The sequence below is a fragment of the Oncorhynchus nerka genome, linkage group LG12, assembly GCF_034236695.1.
Source record: "Oncorhynchus nerka isolate Pitt River linkage group LG12, Oner_Uvic_2.0, whole genome shotgun sequence".
Classification (NCBI taxonomy): domain Eukaryota; kingdom Metazoa; phylum Chordata; class Actinopteri; order Salmoniformes; family Salmonidae; genus Oncorhynchus; species Oncorhynchus nerka.
Window position 1 is genome coordinate 64,957,596 of NC_088407.1, and position 14,916 is coordinate 64,972,511.

General features: G+C 47.4%; 2 protein-coding genes across 3 annotated transcripts; one reads left to right on the forward strand and one right to left on the reverse strand.

The window, feature by feature from the left end:
- Positions 1–391: 391 nt before the first annotated feature.
- Positions 392–6,180, forward strand: napba (N-ethylmaleimide-sensitive factor attachment protein, beta a). 2 transcript variants are annotated; one of them, XM_029675613.2, is made up of 10 exons: positions 392–597; positions 2,265–2,347; positions 2,431–2,547; positions 2,976–3,022; positions 3,255–3,332; positions 3,416–3,471; positions 3,669–3,753; positions 4,369–4,473; positions 4,620–4,688; positions 4,813–6,180. In XM_029675613.2, the coding sequence occupies exons 1-10, from the start codon at positions 500–502 to the stop codon at positions 4,963–4,965; spliced, it is 891 nt and encodes a 296-aa protein (XP_029531473.1). In that variant the 5' UTR covers positions 392–499; the 3' UTR covers positions 4,966–6,180. The 2 variants fall into 2 exon arrangements, with proteins under 2 accessions (XP_029531473.1, XP_064881810.1); XM_065025738.1 differs by lacking the exon at positions 2,976–3,022 and having other exon boundaries at positions 509–597.
- Positions 6,181–7,473: 1,293 nt separating this feature from the next.
- On the reverse strand, positions 7,474–9,602 carry LOC115138811 (uncharacterized). Its single transcript, XM_065025010.1, has 4 exons — positions 9,329–9,602; positions 8,801–9,024; positions 8,041–8,566; positions 7,474–7,932 (listed from the first exon to the last, which is right to left on the reverse strand). Exons 1-4 carry the CDS (start codon positions 9,600–9,602, stop codon positions 7,544–7,546), a joined length of 1,413 nt encoding a protein of 470 aa, XP_064881082.1. The 3' UTR covers positions 7,474–7,543.
- Positions 9,603–14,916: the final 5,314 nt, after the last annotated feature.

Below are 14,916 nucleotides of genomic sequence, written 5' to 3' on the forward strand. Positions count from 1 at the left end.
TGGTTACGCTGCTTTAATAATGAGCTATATTGAAAATGTAATAGCTAGCAAACAATAGTAGTTAACACAACGACAGTTTCTGTTGATGGCTCTGTTTATGTTTTCAACTTTGGAGCCATTTGGAGCAACTTCCGCATCGCTTCGCTGCAGTATTTTTCAGAAGACCCTCTCAAGTCTCAAATGCATAAAACATACTTTGCAGAGTTTTGTTTTCAGTCTTGTATGATGAAACGCTATATAGTGCACTTGTTATGGTAGACAAAATATATATAAATGCAGTATGATTCTTACAAATAAGTCGTGCTGGAGTCAAACGTGTTGAAATGTTCTCCAGATCGATAGGTGGCGGTAATGCACCAAGAGGGAATCAATAGATAAAGTCATACGACCGAGGAGGACTCTCATCAGCACCATCTCTCGGAATCCATTCCCAGCTGAACGGATTCTGCGCAATATTTGTTTTTACCTTGTGGACGACACACACACAGCCCAAACAGCGATGGATACCTCCGGAAAAGAGAAGGAGGCCATGCAGCTGATGGCCGAAGCAGACAAGAAGGTCAAGTCCTCCGGCTCGTTCTTGGGAGGGATGTTCGGGTGAGATGAGATGCCCTGGTTCTCATGTAGCCTACCGAGTCAGTACACACACGAGCGCAGATTCACTATTACTGCATCACGGCAAGGGGATGTGTCGATTTTTCTTGACATTGGACACAACACATCGCGAGTGTATTAGTTAGCTGTATGGTGGTTAGGCCTATATTAATGTAATTATTATACGTATAATTTTGCAAAAGTGAGGGGGAGGATGACGGTCCCTGTTTGTCGCAGTCAGGCCTCAGGGAAAGATGTGCTGTGCTCAGGTCTTCTGACAACATGCACCATTTAACCACCGGGGTTGTTGCTTTTTTTTGCCCCCAATTGGTAGTTAGGGTCTTGTCCTATCGCTGCAACTCCCTTACGGACTCGGGAGAGGCGAAGGTCGAGAGCCATGCGTCCTCCAAAACACGACCTGCCAAGACGCACTGCTTCTTGACACACTGCTCGCTTAACCCGGAAGCCAGCCGCACCAATGTGTGGGTGGAAACACCTACTCTGGCGACCATATCAGCGTGCGTGCGCGGGACAGTGACATCCCGGACGGCTTTATGGGACTCCTGGTTGCTGCGACACAACCCGGTTTCGACCCCGGATCTGTAGCGAACCGCTGCTGCTCATTAATGACAACAATAGGGTGCTTATTGGTAGTGGCCCATAATATATTCTGCAGAACAGACATGGCTCTCTGACATGTAGAGTAGGCCAGCTCTATTCATGAGATATTCAATAAACTGAACAAAAATATAAACGCAACATGTAAAGTCTTGGTCCCATTTTTCATAAAAGATCACAGACATTTTCTATACCCACAGAAAGCATATTTCTCAGAAATGTTGTGCACAAATTAGTTTACATCCCTGTTAGTGAGCATGTAATTTCTCATTTCCCAAGATAACCCATCCACCTGACCAGTGTGGCATGTCAAGAATCAGATTAAACAGCATGATCATTACACCGGTGCACCTTGTGCTGGGGACAATAAAAAGCCACTCTAAAATGTGCAGTTTTGTCTCACAACACGATGCCACAAGTTTTAAGGGGGTGTGCAATTGGCATGGTGACTGCAGGGATGTCCATAAGAGCTGTTGCCAGAGAATTTAATGTTAATTTATCTACCATAAGCCTTCTCCAACGTCATTTTAGAGAATTTGGCAGTTCATCAACCGGCCTCACAACCACAGACTATGTGTGACCACGCCAGCCCAGGACCTCCACATATGGGTTCTTCAACTGCGGGATCATCTGAGGAGGGGAAGGGGGGTGCTGAGGAGTATTTCTGTCTCTAATAAAGCTCTTTTGCGGGGAAAAACTCATTCTGATTGGCTGGGCCTGGCGCCCAAGTGGGTGGGCCTATGCCCTATCAGGCCCACCCATGGTTGCGCCCCTGCCCAGTGATGTGAAATCTATGGATTAGGACCTAATTCATTGATTTCAATTGACTGATTTTCTTCTATGAAGTGTAACTCAGTAAAATCTTAGAAATTGTTGCGTGTTGCATTTATATTTTTGTTCAGTATAGATTTTCTTCAGTAGACAACATTCAGTTTGCATCCTCCTGAATGAGACCCACTAGACAAAAACACATTTTCTGATGGTGTCCAGGTCTAGAACTCATATACCTTACAGTGTTGTTAAACGTTTGTGTGAATATCTGTGTATTTCAGGGGAAGTCACCACAAAGTAGAAGATGCATGTGAGATGTACGCCAGAGCAGCCAACATGTTCAAGATGGCCAAGAACTGGACCGGTGGGTCACTCTCACACACACACATAGCTGAAATACTACATACGTTCCATAGATATGATCATTATGTGTTTGTGTGTGTGTAGCTGCTGGTAATGCGTTCTGTCAGGGGGCCCGGCTCCACATGCAGCTGCAGAATAAACTGGACTCAGCCACCAGCTTCGTCGACGCAGGGAACGCTTACAAGAAGGCTGATCCTCAGGGTAGGAACACACCCCAACAATACATACTAGACTATTTATTTGTTTTACCTTTATTTAAGGTAAGTGAGTTAAGAACAAATTCTTATTTTCAATTACATCCTAGGAACAGTGGGTTAACTGCAGAACAACAGATCTTTACCTTGTCAGCTCAGGGATTTGATCTTGCAACCTTTCAGTTACTGGCCCAACGCTCTAACCACCTGCCGCCCCAGAGGGCAAAGCCTCCCTAATAGTAGTCCCTACAAGTACATACTGTATGTTTCTGTCTGTGTTCTTTCTTTTTCACTCTCTCTGGTAGGAAAACCTAACCTCTCTTACTCCCTGCTCTCTCTTTCTCTATCTCTCTGCCCCCTTTCTTTTTCTCTTTCCCCTTCTTTCACTCCTCCCTCTCCCCTTTTCACTCCTCCCTCTCCCCATCTCTCCTTTAGAGGCTATCAACTGTATAAATGCAGCCATCGATATTTACACTGACATGGTAAGCCTGGTCCAACCCTTGAGCCCTGACCTCTAATTCCTAACCTGTGACCGCTAACCATACCACTGTCATCTTAACCTGCCTCACCCATTTCTATGTGCAATAGTGCATGTACTGTGTGTGAGGGGGCTTTGTTTTCCAGCCATCATTGGCTGATACCAACCTATTTGAAGGCTGATACAGTGTATATTCTAATGATTATGTATCAGTGTTGTCCACATGTGTATTACAGGGTAGGTTTACTATCGCAGCCAAACATCACATCACCATCGCAGAGGTGTACGAGTCTGAGCTGGTGGACATAGAGAAGGTACGGAACACGCACACACACACACTCACTCACATCTAACTCCTTATGAACAATACTTTACGTGTGTGTCTCCTGTTGCCCAGGCAATCGCCCACTATGAGCAGGCAGCCGATTATTATAAAGGGGAGGAGTCCAACAGGTGAGTATCCAGTGTTCTGTAGTATAAATGAATACTATACAGCTATGCTACACTCTACTACACCCAAATGCTTTTGTATTATACTACTCTTGTACTATTTATCACAGAGGTTAGGGTTCAGTGGGAGTCGTCATGAGGGGTTCCACAGAGCTCTATACTAGGACCTATGCTGTTCCTTATGTTTCTCTCTCTCTCAGTTCTGCTAACAAGTGTCTGCTGAAAGTGGGCCACTACAGCGCTCAGCTGGAGCAGTATCCGAAAGCCATTGAGATCTACGAGCAGGTGTGTATGTGTCTGCTATGCATGCATTTATTAGATTTTTTTTACCCCCTTTTTCTCCCCAAATTCGTTGTATCCAATTGTTAGTCGTTACTGTCTTGTCTCATCGCTACAACTCCCGAACTGGGGTTGTTGCTTCTTCTTTTTTTACCCCAATTGGTAGTTACGGTCTTGTCCTATCGCTGCAACTCCCTTACGGACTTGGGAGAGACGAAGGTCGAGAGCCATGCATCCTCCGAAACACAACCCAACCAAGCCACACTGCTTCTTAACACAGCACGCATCCAACCCGGAAGCCAGCCGCACCAATGTGTCGGAGGAAACACCGTACGCCTAGCGACCTGGTCAACGTGCACTGCACCCGGCCCGCCACAGGAGTCACTAGTGCGCGATGAGACAAGGATATCCCTACCGGCCAAACCCTCCCTAATCCAGACGACGCTAGGCCAATTGTGCGTCGACCCATTGACCTCCCGGTCGGGGCCAGCTACGACAGAGCCTGGGCTCGAACCCAGAGTCTCTGCGATGCATTGCATTAGACCACTGCACCACCCGGGAGGCGCATGAAATGTGAGCAGCGCTCTCTGAGTAATGTAATGGTGTGTGTGTGTGTGTCAGGTGGCCACCAATACTATGGACAACCCCCTGCTGAAGTATAATGCCAAAGAGTACTTCTTTAAAGCCTCCCTCTGTCACTTCATTGTGGACGAACTCAACGCAAAGGTATTATTATCATTATTAATGGTAGTAGTTGTCTGTTTTAAAACAAGACACACAGGGTAGACATATATCATTCAGATAATACAACTGAACCAAGAGAGTACCTGTCAATTATTAGTGATTACAAGTGTGTGTGTGTGTTTTTACAGCTGGCCATAGAGAAGTATGAGGAGATGTTTCCTGCTTTCGCAGACTCCAGAGAGTGCAAGCTGCTGAAGGTAGACACGATGAGCGCCTTTGTGTGTGTGTGTGTGTTAACGGACTTCACATTGCTTGTTTACCAGCATAGCTTCCTTCTTCACAAGCCCACACCCATATCCCTCCCCCTCTCTGTCTCTGTAGAAGTTGCTGGATGCCCATGAGGAGCAGAACTGTGAGGCGTTTACTGAAGCTGTTAAAGAATTTGACTCCATCTCTCGTCTGGACCAATGGCTCACCACCATGCTGCTCCGTATCAAGAAGACCATCCAGGGAGATGCTGGAGATCTCAAATAAAGAGAAAAGAGGGGTGGGTTGGGGGGAGGGATACAGGAGTGAGGGATAGAGAAAGATATGGGTAGGGAGAGAGGATGGAGAGATGAAAGGGATGGAGGAGAGATATAGGGTTAGGTCAGTGGTGTGAAGGGAGGCAGGTCTTTATGTGTTTCATGTGTTCAGTGTAAAGAACTCCATGACTCTGTAGTTCATCGTGTCTTACCATATCTCCCCTCAGACTCACACACTGTCAAAAACCTTAGCTGTTTCAACTTTACAAGTAGGAGTTACCCAGGAGTTGAAAAACCAGTTGACAAATTATTAGATACATAATAGTATAAATGTTTATACAACTTGATCTTTTAGTTAAGTAGGGTACTCTTACACTCATGTTTTTAATGTGAATCAGTACACTTTTTTTTTTTACAGTGTATGACACACTTAACCTTCCTAACGTCTCCACTGAATATCTTCCCTTGATTGGACCCTGTACAGGTTCATGTTTTAACGTGTAGGGCTATACAGATAGTGTATGTAAAGATCGTGTGTGTGTGTGCGTTCAATGTATCACATTGAAGCCAATATATCTGTGCCAGTGCTTGTTGTAGTTGTTTTGTGTGTGTGTATATGTTTGTGTGTGTACGCATGTGTGTGAGCGAGAGAGAGAGAAACCAAAGGGAATGAACACTTGTTCTGTGGGTCATATAACGGTGTGTTAATAGTTCTTGTCAAATCGGAGTCCTCTGTTATAAAAGTGTTTCTATTGATTATTCTCCTATGAAAATATGTATATATGTTTGAACCCTTTACTTTCCTCTCCTCTTGCCCTTCCCTCATATCACAACACTACTCCCTACACACTTCTCCCCTCACCCCTAGACAATCCTCCTAGCCCCTACACACTTCCCTTAACCCCTGGACCCTTATGCACTACTCCGTAGACATGTCCCCTAGACCGCTAGACACTAGTGATCTGAAAGAAATTGGATAGGTATAAGCACACATTCAATTCTATCAGATCGACACAGGTGTTAGGACTCAGAGGTTAGGGGAAGTGTCTGTGTTGTAGTGTGTTGCTGTGTTGTGCTTTTGTGCTGTGTGTGTATTCCTCTCAGCATGTTGCCATGGTAATGATGTGTGTGTTCAGTGTTATTGTCAAAAAAGGTTAACTCAATGTATCACTATGTTCATTATCCCGTGCATAATGTACAAAAAAATAAAACTTCAACAAACTTGCATTTGCTGCCTTGTGTGTGAGAAAGAGATAGAGAGATGGATCTATGTAAGGGATAATCAACGAGGAGCTATGCATTCTATGGAAAATAATGAACAACGTGGAAGGTGTGTTCCACGACACGCTAGCAGAGTAGCCTATATAAACGAGCTGGTGTGCAAGGTCGGTGGATTACAATATATAAAGTTATTTATTATTTATTTTGTAAACTAGAAGAGGAAGCCAACTATTGAGATGGAAAAGAGATGAAAGAAGGCAAGGGAGCACCATCACGTGTTTTCTCTCCTCGTCTCCAAACTCCAGCCTTTCCCCCTCATCTCCTCTTCTTACTGCATGTGCCACCAAGCTCAACAGAAACAGGACAGTTGATGCTCATGTACAATAGGCCTGTGTTTGTTTGTAGGCTGTGCTAACACCATAATGCAGATCTTGTCTTACTGGTTTCATATAGGGCCTCAACAGTATCCCTGTATTCTAGGTGTTCCATCTATAATATAGGCTAATATTGTAGAATCTGTATGACCTCTCAACAGTGTTTCTGTGTTCCAGGTGCTTCCTGTCTCACGGTAGGTTCTGTGTTCATGCTACAGCCTGCACCCCCCCCCCCCCTCTTCCCACGTTCCTATGGGAACCCAGAGGCGCTGCTCCGAGCCCGGTGTCGGCGGCTACCAGCAAATGGAGCCCGATGCTGGCAGTGGCACATTGCCATGACAACGGACTGGTGCTTTGAGACCTCAAGCTGAATAAGTTTGTCTTCAAGAACAAGGAGAGTTGCGTGTGAGTGTGTAGGCATGTGTTTGTGCGTGCATGCATCAATCAAAGTGTTTTCCTTGTTTGTGTGTGTGTGTCAGAACGTTGTTGATGCTGTAGAGCTTGGATGATGCAGTCATAATGCAGGAAGGAAACCCCTCCCACTATTGCAGCCCAGGACCTGGGGATGTCTCTGGCCTCTGTGGGTCTGTGCTCCGGCTACAGATGTCTGGTCTCTAGGAATAATGCTCCATCCGCTGCTATTGGGCTGCTACCCTGTTGGGGAATGGACAAACAGAAGGGGAGGGCATACTAACCTCGCAGGCTCGCTGTCTGATACTCTCAGCCCTGCATTTTAACCCCACCCTCCGCCTCTCTGCATACACAGGCACACATACACAGGCACACACACACACACAGTCACATACACCAGATCAGACTATACCTACCTGACACGCACATGCACGGCGCACAAACACACACACACACTCCATATAAAGCAACACCAATAAAGGATCACATTTCTATGGAATTTTGTTCTTACTTTTATTTTATGCTATTTTTAATAACACTATTATTATAGTTGTATATATTGTTGATTAACTTCCACCCTAGTTAAATCAAAGAGTTAGTAGATCGGCCATGTTGTGCGCTGAAGATGGGGAGCGGGAGTAGACGTGACAGTACCTCTCCACAACATGCAGCTCCAGCCGCAGGATGACTCCGGCCATTAGTACTGGCCCGAGGGCAAGGAGCGGGCCGTTCCGGATGGCGGAGATAGAAATCCGGGACGATGTTGGGGTCCAGGATGTCAGCCACCGGGACCCAACAGCTCTCCTTCTGGACCGTACCCCTCCCAGTCCACCAGGTACTGAAGCCGACCCCCATGACATCAGGGGTCCAGTAGGGACTAGACGGCATAGGCGGGGGTCCCATCGATGTCCAGGGGAAGCGGAGGGGTGTCACGGGGGATGGCATCAGCCAGGGGACCAGGAACCACCAGCCTGAGGAGGGAAACATGAAAAGAGGGTGAGGTCCGGTAGTTGGTGGGGAGTTGTAACCGACATGTTACCTTGTTGGCCCTCTGGAGGACCTTGAAGGGCCCCACAAACCTGGGGGCTCAGCTTCCGGCAGGGCAGGTGGAGCGAGAGGTTCTTGGTAGAGCCAGACGCAATCACCAGGATGGAACACGGGAGCCTCATTGCGGTGGCGATCCACCTGCTCCTTCTGGTAGCGGACAGCGCGCTGGAGCCTCACGTGGGCAGCGTTCCAAACTTCCTTTGAATGCCGGAACCACTCATCGCAGGGGCTTTGGTCTGGCTCGGGGTCCACAAGGCCAGGGCTGGCTGATATCCCAGGACGCACTGGAAGGGAGTCAGCCCTGTGGAGGAGTGATGAAGGGAGTTCTGGACGTACTCCGCCCAGTGAAGGAAACCTGCCGCTCCTGGCAGTGACTCCCAAGGAACCTACCCAGCTCCTGGTTGGTCCTCTCCACCTGCCAGTTGGACTAAGGCCAGTACCCGAATGTGAGGCTGGCCGTGGCCCCAGCTTCTCCACGAAGGCTCTCCAGACCCGCGACGTGAATTTGGGTCCACGTTCGGAGACGATGTCCTCCGGAAGGCCATAATGCTGGAAGACCTACTGGAACAGTGCCTCAGCAACCTGGAGGGCGGTAGGGAGACAAGAGAGAGGGATAAAACAGGAGGATTTAGAGAATCTGTCCACAACAACCATAATAGTGGTGAATCCATCAGACGGAGGGAGATCAGTTACGAATTCTATGGACAAATGGGACCAAGCCCGCCTAGGCACTGGAAGGGGAAGGAGTTTCCCTGCTTGAGCATGCCGGTGAGATTTGGTTTGGGCACATACGGAGCAGGAGTTGACATAGTGGGCGACGTCCTGTGCCATGGTGGGCCACCAGTACTTTGCGGAGATGGATTGAATGGTGTGGGTGATACCTGGGTGTCCAGCGGCGAGAGATGTGTGCGCCCAGGTCAACAGTCGGTCTCGTAACCCCGTGGGGATGTAGATGCACTCAGGATGGCAGGTAGCAGGTGTGGGTTCCCTCTCCAAAGCCTGGCGGATGTCCACATCTACTTCCCCAAACACGGGGCCAACAATTTTGCCTGCCTCAATAACAACGCCTTTTGCCTATACTTTAGCCCATCAGATTTCCTGTTATCTACCCATTGCCTGATCTCCCGGACTAAGTTACTAGCTTTTACCCTGCCTGTACTGTTGCCCTTTTGGACCCCCTGTGTATGACCTTCTGCCTGCCCCTGGACCCAGCTACCTGCCTCCTCCTGTGGTACTTTGCAATAAACACCTGCTGCGCCCTGCGCTTGAAACCAGCTCTCTGTCTCCCTTCGTGTTCATTACAGACAGGTGATCACTGGCCCGCCTCTCTGCTCCAGTGCATCCTGGGTTGGGATGCATCGGACACCGCTGAAGCTGGTGCCCCTCCTGGCCGCAATAGGAACACAGTCCCATGTCTCCGGCGACACCGCTCTGCAAAAGAGAGGTGTTTGGCCCATACCTCCATGGGTTCACGCTCTGCCGCAGGATGGCCAAAGGAGAAGGGCGAGGAGAGATGGGCGAAATAGAGGGAGCACTGGAGTAGGTAGCCACGGCATTTGGATGGAGTCCTGTCATACTTGTCCGGGAGGGACATTCGGGCATCGCCTCCCTGGACGGACTGCTGGGTAGGCTAGGGGGCTGGCTTGCTGAGACTACTCGTGGTAGGAGGCCCTCCGCTAGTTGGAGGCGAAACCTCTCGGGTGGTATCGAGGCAGTGGAGGACCTCATCCATAGCCGCACTCAGTTGCGTCAGCTGATCGTGGTATTGGCAAAGTAGGTATCCCTATTCACCGACAGTCTGGGAGATCTCTTTATCTTCTGCTGGTTCCATAATTATTGAGGCAGTATTCTGTAACATATGCGCTTGGAGTCAGGAAGCAGGTGCAGAAGGTGAGTTTACTAAACATGAACAAGCCAAATAATCAAAAAGGGAGAAGAGTACTGAATGTGAACAAAACCAATACTGCCTGATGACTGAGGCTACTGAGGGCTAAGGGAGAGTAATCAAGGTGATGAAGTCCAGGTGTGCGTAATGATGGGGAGCAGATGTGCGTAATGATGGTGCCTGGACCGGTGGTTAGTAGACCAGCGACATTGTGCGCTGGAGAGGGGGAGCAGACTGCATGAATGTCAACTTAACTCTTGAGTTTCTGTGTTGTACCATTTAATGTTTCCTATTGTTACAATCAACATTATAAAAATGCATTCTATTCCATGAGCCACATCAGAATAATATAAATATATAACTGAGTATTTTTTTTGAGACGTCAGACTACATAAAGATCCTATAAATCACATGTAATTCTGTGACTCTATGCCAATGACTGTACAGTATATACTATATACAGTATGAAGCTCTACCATCTGTATAATCATAGATAGAACAATGAGTCAGATATTTAACCAGATGTATAAATGTGAAGCATCGCATTGGCGTTTCTACTCACTACCAAATATTGTGATGAGAGGAAGCCCAGTGTCCGGCAGTGAGAGAAGATGGAGCGAGATAGAATTTGGCCGACATTCTGCAAATTTCGATAAGACATTTGATCACCATACAGTTTTCTGTTTCCACAACAAGAATCTGTAACAAACCGAGTGGACTACGTTTTCTAGAATGCACACTCACACTTCACAGAGTAGGCGTTCCCTAACAGAAATATGCTAATAAATGCTAGAATGCGCCAATAGGATCTCACTAGCTTGTGCTTGGCTCTGCCCAACTCCTTGCTTGTTCTGCCCTCTATGATTAATTTGGAGGTCAAAGAGAGAGACGGAGGAAGAGGGTGAGCTTGAGTATGGGAAAAATTGTGGGAAATAGAGAGATGGTTTGTCGAAGAAGAATGTTAGAAAGTAGGAGCAGAGTGAGCCGTAAGCCATATCGAGGTCTGGAGGAGAAATGGAAGTTAATGAGGGCAATTTATTGGAGGAGGCAGGGTCGGTGAAGTCCTCAGAGCCCGATACTTGCACCAATGGTCAGGATAAAGATGAGTCTGTGACAGTAGGAGTGACATTTCTGGAGAAAGTGGACCCTGCCTTTTGGCTGATCCATTTGTGGTTTCAGGGTGGGTGAAAAAGTAGTTTGGTGCTGTGGAATCGGTGAAGGTAACCAGAAGTAGTCTTGTGATTGTTTGTATTTCTGCTGGTCAGAGGGAGCAGGCGCTTTGGGCCAAACTAATTGGGACAAGCGATGTGACTTGTGATTACTGGGGTAACGGTAAATGTGAAAGTGGACCAACTGAAGGGAAAGATTCCTGGTGTTTGTGACACTCGTCGTTTGGTGCAGACAGTGTGGCGTGAGTGGTGAAACAGAAGACAAAGTGACGTTAGGATATGTCAGTCATCCTGTACGAGCATATGTGCCAAATACATTAGGTTTTTACAGGTGCCAAGCTTATGGGCATGTGGCAGCAGTGTGTAGGAGGGAGGTTCTTAGGTCTGAGAAGTGTGCAGAAGGGCATGAGACAAAGGAAGGTGTAGCAATGGGGAATGAAGCGGTATGTGCTAATTGTAGGGATGCCCATGGGGCTGAAGATCTGAAATGTCCGGTGTGAGAGAAGCAGGTTGAGGTTACCAGGGTTAGAGTAAAGCAGAGGGTGTCGTATGCTGAGGCAGTGAAGAAAGTTGAGGAAAATTGGTCAAGGGGAGGGATCCTGAGAGGATTCGTGTGAATACCCAGTTAGCAATGAGCAATCGGGAGGCCGGCTTCCCTTCAGAGTGGTCGCACACCGTGCAACAGCTTTTTTTACCCATCATTCACAGGGCGCCTGTCAAGCGGCAGCTGTGCTCCTGCCGTTCATGTGCCATTTTCCTCACACAGCCCACCCACCCATGACCCGCCCTTCTCCCGACTGGCGACACTACTGCTGCTAGCGGAAGGCAAGAAGATTGTTCAACATAATGCCAGCGGCATGCCTTCTCCCTATCGCCACTTATTTTTATAAATATTTATTGCTTTTTATTAATCAAGGTACATTGGATGCCATGTTAATTTGGAAAATTACTGTAAAATAAAATGTGTGCAAAATACTGTATATCTGTCACGCCCTGACCTTAGAGATCCTTTATGTCTCTCTTTTGGTTTGGTCAGGGCGTGAGTTGGAGTGGGCATTCTATGTTTTGTGTTTCTATGATTTTCTATGTTTTGGCCGGGTATGGTAATCAATCAGGGACAGCTGTCTATCGTTGTCTCTGATTGGGAACAATACTTAGGTACCCCTTTTCCCACCTGTGTTTGTGGGAGGTTAACCTTTCATGGCCACATGATCCCCTTTGGGATCAAGCCCCACCCCCCCTGAGCTGTAATGTGGCGCAGGGAACGCAAGAAATAATCCTAAAAATATTTAACCTCCACAGAATCGCTTGAAAAATGGCTCAAATGAAAGATAAAGAAGTTATTTATCTACCCAGCAAGTCAGATTTCTAAAATGTTTTACGGCGAAAACATAGCACATATTTATGTCCAACCACCACTGCATACATACCTCATTAGCTTAGCCAAGTAGGAAAAAATATGCAATCAACAAACGCAGGATTAAAAGAAAAATAATTTCACTAACCTTTTGAAATCTTCATCAGATGACAGTAATATAACATGTTACACAGTACATTCATTTTTTTTTCAATAATATGCAATATATATCCATAAATCTCTGTTTACAATTATGCATCGTTCAAAAAATGCTACTGCAATGTCAGGAGAAATAAATAGCTCCGGCAGATAACGTCAGCTAACAAGGAATACACATCATAAACTTTGACTAAATATGCATGTTTTACATATGTATGGCAAGATAAACTTCTTCTAAATGCAATTGCTATGTTACAATTATTTTTAACGTTACATTTGGCGTTTACTAGGCTATAATAGAGAGTCGGCGCTCTCATTTAGCATGCTGACTCCTCTATCATGGAGTCGGCAGAAACCCAAAATGAAGACGTAAATATTCCCTTACCATGGCTGTTCTTGCTTCAGAAGACGTGGAAGGGTTAATACTCACCAAGTTAGCGTTCAGTTTGCAAGTCTGTGTCTTTCCGTTCTCAAACTAGACACTTTTCGGTCGAAATGTATGCAAATTTCAAGTGGCTGCACACCAAAACGTCGAAAGTATACATTATATTTCGAGTAAACTTGTCAAACTATGTTTATAATTAAGCCTTAGCATGTTATAAAGGTCTACAGCAATCGTGAGGGCGAACAGATTAGCACACGTTGTTCAGTCTGTCCTGGGAGAAAGAGAGAGAAATCTCCAATCTCCCATTGGTGAAACTTTTTTTTTGCGTCACCGGGACGTTTGGTCACGCTGAACGTCTCGTGAGCACGTGATTCTCACAGTTACAGAGCAGGCTTCACGCTGAAGACATAGAACGTGTTTCCATGGTTATAGCTCTTTGGGAAGTGTGTATACAGTGACGTCAAAGTGATGGCAACTTTTCCCATTACAAGAGAGACTTTGGGAGAATGCATGCCCTGAGACTTCTGCTTTAGCTAGAGACAAAATTTAAACGGTTTTATAAGCTTTAGAGTGTTTCCTATTCGATAACAATTTTTAATTGCAAATATTAGCAACTTTTGACAAAAATGTATCATGGTTTATATGGGTGCCGAATTCCTCCAGAAGGGGCAGTATTCTGGGGTAGCCTTAACAGGTTTTAACTTTGTTAACCCACGTATTATTTTGTCAGCGTCATTCTGAATAAAAGAGAAAATGTACGCTCACCACGCTGCACCTTGGTCCAGTTCTTTTAACGGCCGTGACAAAACCTCCCACCACCAAAGGACCAAGCAGCGTGGTAAAGAGGACTCCTGGACATGGGAGGAGCTCCTGGATGGTAAGGGACCCTGGAGGCAGGCTGGGGAGTTTTGCCGTCCACGGGAGGAACTGGAGGCAGCTAAGGCGGAGAGGCAACATTATGAGGGAACACGGCTGGCAAGGAAGCCCGAGAGGCAGCCCCCCCAAAAAAATGGGAGGGGGCACATGGTGAGGGTGGCTGAGTCAGGTTGGAGACCTGAGCCAACTCCCCGTGCTTACCATGGCGAGCATGTGGCTGGTCAGGCCCCGTGCTATGGAGTGATGCGCACTGTGTCGAGACTGAGCATTCACAGGCCGGTGTGCTCGGTGCCAGCGTCCCGCATTTGCCGGGTGGAAGCGGGCATCCAGCCAGAATGGGTGGTGCCAGCTCTGCACTCGAGACCGCCAGTGTGCCTCCACAGCCCAGTGTATCCAGTGCCTCGGCCAAGGAATAGGCCTCCTGTATGTCTCCCAGACCCAGGTCTCCTGTGTGTCTCCCCAGCCCGGTGAGTCCTGTGCCTGCGCCCAGCCTGGCGCCTCCAGAGTCGCCCTCCAGCCAGGCGCCTCCAGTCGGCCTCCAGTCCGTGGCCCGCGGCGAAGATCCCCGCACCAGAGGTGCCACCAAAGTGGGGTGAGCCAGCGGTGGAGCGGGGTCTGCATCCCGCACCTGATCCGCCGCTGAAAGTATATACGTAGAGTATAAAACTTTAAGAACACCTTCCTAATATTGAGTTGCAGCTTCAATTTGTCGGGGCATGGCCTCTACAAGGTGTCGAAAGCATTCCACAGGGATACTGGTCCATGTTGACGCCAATACTTCCCACAGTTAAGTCAAGTTGTCTGGATGTCTTTTGGGTGGTGGACCATTCTTGATGTGTACAGAATATGAATAAATGGTAAGTGTGTGGTGCAGTAGTCAGTCCAGGGTTCAGTTGTTGGATTAGTCTTGTGGCTTGGGGAAAGGGGCTGGCTTTGACACAGGGTGGTCCGAGACTTGATGTTGACCTTCCCTGCAGTGGATCCATCTCCCCTGTGCACTGCCAACACAATCAGAGTCCCCTTTCAGGTAACGGGTGATCTGAATCTGGACCCCTTCATCCGTGGCATCCCGGGTTG